This window comes from Lasioglossum baleicum, unplaced genomic scaffold (genome assembly GCF_051020765.1).
Source record: "Lasioglossum baleicum unplaced genomic scaffold, iyLasBale1 scaffold0023, whole genome shotgun sequence".
Lineage (NCBI taxonomy): Eukaryota > Metazoa > Arthropoda > Insecta > Hymenoptera > Halictidae > Lasioglossum > Lasioglossum baleicum.
Window position 1 is genome coordinate 2088382 of NW_027469083.1, and position 5913 is coordinate 2094294.

Sequence of the window (5913 nt, forward strand, 5' to 3'; positions counted from 1 at the left end):
TAAAGGCAGCTAAAAAGGCAGCGGTGGAGGAATCTTCGACAAGTTCGAGATGCACCGCTTTGGTAGCAAGGCATACGAACACTGCGAAGTAATATTTTCTCGTCTTTTGACCTCTACCGACAATTGGAAGTATGTGAATTGGACCGGCATAGTCCAGCCCAGTATGGGAAAATGGAGCCGAGGGAGTGACTCTAAAGTTTGGAAGGTCTCCCATCAGCTGAGTAGCAGCTTGCGCCCTTTGCCGAATACAAGGAATGCATCGATGTATGTGGGCGCGTACTAAGGATCTAGCCGAAATTATCCAATATTGTTGCCGAAGAACTCGAAGAGTTAACTGCACGCCTCCATGGAGAGTGCGCTTGTGTACATGATCGATTAGAAGTTCCGAAATTCGGTGTTTCGGCAATATAATTGGATGTTTTTCTTCATAGCTTAGAGCGGCATGCTCGAGCCGCCCGCCAAGCCGAATTAATGAATATTTCCCGAGGATGGGATGTAAAGAAATAAGCGAGCTGGATTTCGGAACCGGTGCATGATCCTTTAAAAATTTGATTTCAGCATGAAAGTTTTTCTTTTGAACGTAAGACATCCAATACCGAGAAGCATTTCGTATCTCGGCAGCAGATAAAGACAGTGAATGGTACAGCGAGCAAGTAGACGACATACGTAGTTTTTTACAAGAATTCTGGGCGAATCGAAGTATATATGCAGTGACTCGACAGAGTCGAGTCCAGCTTGAGTATTGATATAGAAGATCCCATTCAGGGTGTGTCGACAGTAGGTGAACCTGTATTTTACGAGATTCAGATGAGGCGATTTCTTGTGAGTCTAGCTCTTCGCTATTCGAACGGGTGTGATCAGGCCAGAAAACGGATGGACGAGATAACCAATCCGGTCCAGACCACCACAGCTTATGAGTAGCGAATTCAGAGTCGGAGATGCCTCGCGAGGCGCAATCAGCTGGGTTTTCTTGAGAACGTACATGTTGCCACTTTACCTGCGGAAGCCGAGTTTGGATCTCGGATACGCGATTTGCGACGTATGTATTCCAAGTAGATGGATGTTGTCTAAGCCAGGTGAAGACGACGGTGGAATCTGTCCATCCGTAAATGCGAGATGATGGAAGTTTTAAGGATGACGAAGTCCACTCAAGCAGTCGGTTTACTAGTACGGCAGCGTTTAATTCCAAGCGAGGAATGCTGATAGTTTTGAGAGGAGCTACTTTACTTTTAGCCGTCAGCAAAGTAACTTGTATATCCGAAAGGGAATGAAGAACTCTCAAATAAACTACAGCGGCGTAGGCACGATGTGACGCATCGGCAAAGCCGTGTAATTCGATCGCGATACTGTTGCTGTGCAGTCCGGTCCAGCGAGGAATTTTGACCGAGCTCAATTGAGGCAGGATGTTGAAATACGCAGTCCATTTTTTACGAAATTCAAGGGGGGTATCTTCATCCCAATCTTTCTTTAAGAGCCAGAGCTCTTGAAGCATTATTTTTGCAACAATAATCACGGGAGATGCCCATCCTAATGGATCGAATATTTTTGAAACGATCGAAAGAATACTTCGTTTTGTACACTTTTCCGGCAGACAACAGTCTACCTGAAAGCGGAAAACGTCTTCGGAAGGAGTCCATACGATACCAAGGACCTTTAAGGATTCATCTTCGCTGAGAAAATGATCGGACGCGGACTCACGCTCCTCAGAAGGAATGTTTTCAAGTAATTCGACCGCGTTAGTAGCCCATTTTCGAAGTTGAAAACCTCCGCGATGCAGGAGTTCTACTAGCTGCCGACGAATCTCGAGGAGGGTATGAGTATTGTCCGCGCCGAAAATAGCGTCATCTACATAAATGGAATCTTGTAGAATAGGCACGGCAGCGGGAAAATTGTTTCCCTCGTCATGAGCCAATTGATCAAGTACCTTAATGGCGAGGTATGGTGCAGATGCGAGACCGTAGGTTACGGTAAGCAATCGAAATGAAGAAACCGGCAGCTGGCTGTTCGGTCGCCATAAAATTCTATGATAGTCGGAATCAAGGGGATTGATTAGAATTTGTCTGAACATCTTGGCGATGTCAGCAGTGTATACGTAGCGAAATAGTCGCCAGCGCAGTATGATAGCAGCTAAATCGCGCTGTAGCTTTGGACCGACCATAAGGTAGTCGTTTAGAGATTTTCCGGACTTGGTTTTGGCGGAAGCATTAAATACGACTCTGAGTTTGGTCGTACTGCTAGAAGGTCGCACAACAGGATGATGAGGAATATATATCGCAGAAGAGTTTGAGGCTTGCTCTTCCGCTATGCGTTCCATGTGACCCATGAAGAGATACTCTGATAAGAAATTATGATACTCCGATTCGAGTATCGGTTGTTTGAGCAGTCGTTGCTCCAGTTTCGAGTAAAAGCGAGATGCGATTGAGTATGATCCGTCGAGATCGAATGGAGGTTGACTCTTGAACGGGAGTCGCACTATGTATCATCCTTGAGAGGAGCGGGTGTGGGTGTCACGAAAAAAGCGATCGCACCGTTCGTCTTCTTCGGAGAGAGGGAGCTTGGAGGGAACTTCTTCAATTTCCCAGAAACGACGTAGCGAATTGTCTAAATCTTCAGAAGATAGACAATTAACAATGGAAGTAGATTCCTGACGAGAATCTTCGAGTTTGGCAGCTGACACAGAGTTTATGAGATTTACAGCAGAGGAGGATTCCTGACGAGAATCTTGATTTTTGATGGGACCGGAAAGGATCCATCCCAGCGAGGTAAGCTGGGCAGTAGGAGTACCGAGAGGACCTTGGCGGAGGTCGTTCAGCAAAAGAGAGCCGTATAAATCGGCACCGATTAAGACATGAATTGGATGGCAACTGGAAGGGTTTGGATCAGCTAGCTGGAGATTGCGTAAATGTGGCCAAGACTGCAAATCCACACGGGATCTAGAGCCGGCGTAAGCAGTGATACGCTGATAAACAAAGGCTGACAGTGGGAACGATACTTTAGAATTGTGGCATGATTCTAATGTCACGGATACGCGAGATTTTGCCAACCCGTTATACTGATCACCGAAACATTGAATTTGGAGTCTCGTCCGATATCTTTTCGTTCGCATTAACTGGCATACCGATTCGGTTATAAAGCTACAGGAAGCTCCTTGATCAAGTAACGCGCGAAGCCTGAAGGCACGTCCTTCAGCGGTACGGAGTACGACCAAAGCAGTAGCTAGCAACGTATTTGGAACGGAGAGGTCCGCGGGAAGGACTGTCTGCAATAATACTTGCGACGCAGTACAGGAATCCTTAGAAGAGCTTTCTTTATCAACTTGGTCGTTAACTGAAGTCTCGTTAATAGCGTTAGTCGCTTTGCTTGGGGAACCGGCAGCGCGATGTAAGAGCGAATGGTGAGTTCGCTTGCTCAGAAAACATCAGAAAACAGGACTTATCTTTGAAGTTCCACCGGCGATGTCCAGTTGGGCGATGGCCTCGTTGAGAGTATCAGAAGCGTCGAGGTAAGCGGTCTCGGCATCGAGAAAAACGTTGGCCTTGAAGTAGGGTATAGTCTTCTGGTCCTCCGCTTTTGTGACCAGAAGCAGCCTCGAGTGAGTTTGGCGACACTCGATCCACAGTTTCTCCAGTTGATCCAGTCGACTTTTCACTTTGACCAGCGTGATTTGTGGTTTTGCCATCTTTTTATTGTTCACGATTACATGCTTAATTGCGTAGAAACAATACCGGCTCAAGCAACCGGCGAGCTATTAACGGCTATTAGAATGATATCTCGCTCGCGTATATATGGGATTGACCAGGGGGGTGGGACGGGGGGAGGGGACAGACGCGAGCCGGAACTCGCCTCTGTCCCCTCCTTGTCGCGTGCGGAAAAAATACAATGCAGCGTGTACGAGTATTTGCACATGTATAAAAATCGGATGGCGCGGTAACAAAAATTCTAAATTATACAGCACAAGTTGCAGCAATGCATGCGCTTAAGTTAAATTACCTGCATATCGCCGTTTCCTCAAACTGTGTGTTCATAACTGGCACTGGGAGGATCGCAGTGCCACCACTGCGAGGAGGCCCAGGACTCTGCGCGGCATACGCTGGAAGAATGTCCAGCGTAGTTGGCGCCGCGCAGAGACCTAAGGGGCGTTATTGGGATGCACCTCTCGTTGCCGGTCGTGGTCGACCACATGATCGGCAGCGAGAGGTCAAGAGCAGCGTTTGTCTCCTTCTGCGAGATTGTGATAACGCAGGAGGAGGCAGCGGAGAGGGCGAGGGAAGCCGGCCCCCTCTCCGCCAGGAGGTTAGCATCGGCGGGGCAACCCCGACGGCCCCCTGTTAGGGGCCGCAGACGTAATGGCGGCGGTGGGACTACTTAGTATTTTCACCGCCGCCAAGGGAGGTTGGCCGTTAAGGCGCCCCCGGGGTGGGCAGGTCGCGGGGGGCGAGGTGGAGCAATAATCCCCTCCCCCCTCTACAAAAATGCGACCTGCCGGTCGACCCCCTCCTTTTATTTTATAACATTTCATTTTATTCTATATATATTTTATATTCTATATTATAAATTTTATCTTTATCTTTTATTCCCCTTTATTTTGCCCCCCGTTCGTATGTTTGTTGTGTTTTGTCCATTGTATTTATTTACTGTGACGTGGCAAAATTGCCTACGCCACTCTGAACCAACTAGCGAAAGACCGGGCCACCCTTTGGTAAAGCAGAACACGATAAGGGCCGCTGCGAGCGCTCTCCCAGGGCACGTGCGAGCCCCAGGGACGAAGTTCTCATATTTTTGAACGTCGCGCCAATTGCGCGACGCAGAATTTCAGAGCCGTATCCGGGTCCCGGGGGGACCCGGAACTCTTGTCCAACCGCCGACGCAACGGTACTATAAGGGAAAAACAGCTAGAAGCCGGCCAGGATGTATTCTTGCACCAGGAGACGGCAGAATCGAAAGGGCCCAGGACAACCAACCTGGAGGCGCCGACGAGGGCACGCGGTAACAAGACGTCCATTCACTTTACCCTGTCGTCGCCTCAACCGGGAAGAAGCTTGTACCGCAACCGGATTGGCCTACGTCGATTGTCTCAGCGAGAAGCGACCAATCAAAGAGATCGATGCCGGATACGTCGCTGGACATCAGGAGCCAGCCGTCGCAGCGTTTCGTTGACGCAGAAATCCTAATTGGCGATAGGCCGAAGCGTCGCGCGAGAAAGAAAGACTACGAGAAGTGGGGGACACTCGGCTTACGCGTTCCCGAGCCACCGCGTGCCAAAATCACTGCTTCGTTGAATCGTGTAGAGAGTAGACCTGTTAACGATTGCTAAATACTAGAGTACTTTTGCGACTGCAACCAGAAAAGGGGCACATTGAATCGCTGCCGACATCTTCCAGCGTCGCTGCCACGGTAAGCGCCGATCAGGCTTTCCTAATAATAAATAATGGTGATTTATCGTGTTGGCTCGGGTAGCGCGTCGTAGGGTTCTGTATTCGCGTCGCGAGAATCAACGACATTCCAGACGGCCGATATTCGTGGGAAAGCTCATCAGGGAAACGTACGTCCCTCGTGCTTAATTGTACTTTCGTTGCCGAAAAGTAAGAATCCGGTCGGACAGCGGGGCCGCGTGGCCGCCTCGTGGCGGTTGTACGACGCCGGGATAAACGCGAAGTCGCGGGTTCGAGAAAGATCGGCGTCGTCGTTGATTCTCGGCAACCTCGGTTCGTTCCTCGGTGTGAGGCCGCCGCGTGCTCGATTCGTGTTAGCAAGTTCAGTTCGATCGAAGCAAGTCAAGTATTAAACGCTCGTTATATCATAATTCGACTATTTCGCTGCCGTTTAGGCCTCTCGCGACAGTCTGTTCTCGTTGCCGTTGAATTAGAAGCGTCGAAAGAAAGAACGGGAGAAACGCGCGTGCGAACAACATCT

At 49.2% G+C, this 5913-nt stretch overlaps 1 protein-coding gene across 1 annotated transcript; it reads right to left on the reverse strand.

Annotated features, from left to right (window-relative positions):
• Nucleotides 1-993: 993 nt before the first annotated feature.
• LOC143219321 (uncharacterized) lies at nucleotides 994-3679 on the reverse strand. The gene is made up of 4 exons (XM_076445325.1): nucleotides 3433-3679; nucleotides 2696-3327; nucleotides 1166-2455; nucleotides 994-1095 (listed from the first exon to the last, which is right to left on the reverse strand). The coding sequence occupies exons 1-4, from the start codon at nucleotides 3677-3679 to the stop codon at nucleotides 994-996; spliced, it is 2271 nt and encodes a 756-aa protein (XP_076301440.1).
• Between the last annotated feature and the right edge of the window lie 2234 nt (nucleotides 3680-5913).

Bases quoted from the DNA above. Each gene is read 5' to 3' on its own strand.
- LOC143219321 (XM_076445325.1), bottom strand. From the start codon at position 3,679: ATGGCAAAACCACAAATCACGCTGGTCAAAGTGAAAAGTCGACTGGAT. The intron at 3,328-3,432 runs GTCCTGTTTTCT...ACGAGACTTCAG, and splicing joins CGGTGGAACTTCAAAGATAA to TTAACGACCAAGTTGATAAA. The intron at 2,456-2,695 runs GTAAATCTCATA...CTCCCGTTCAAG, and splicing joins GTCAGGAATCCTCCTCTGCT to AGTCAACCTCCATTCGATCT.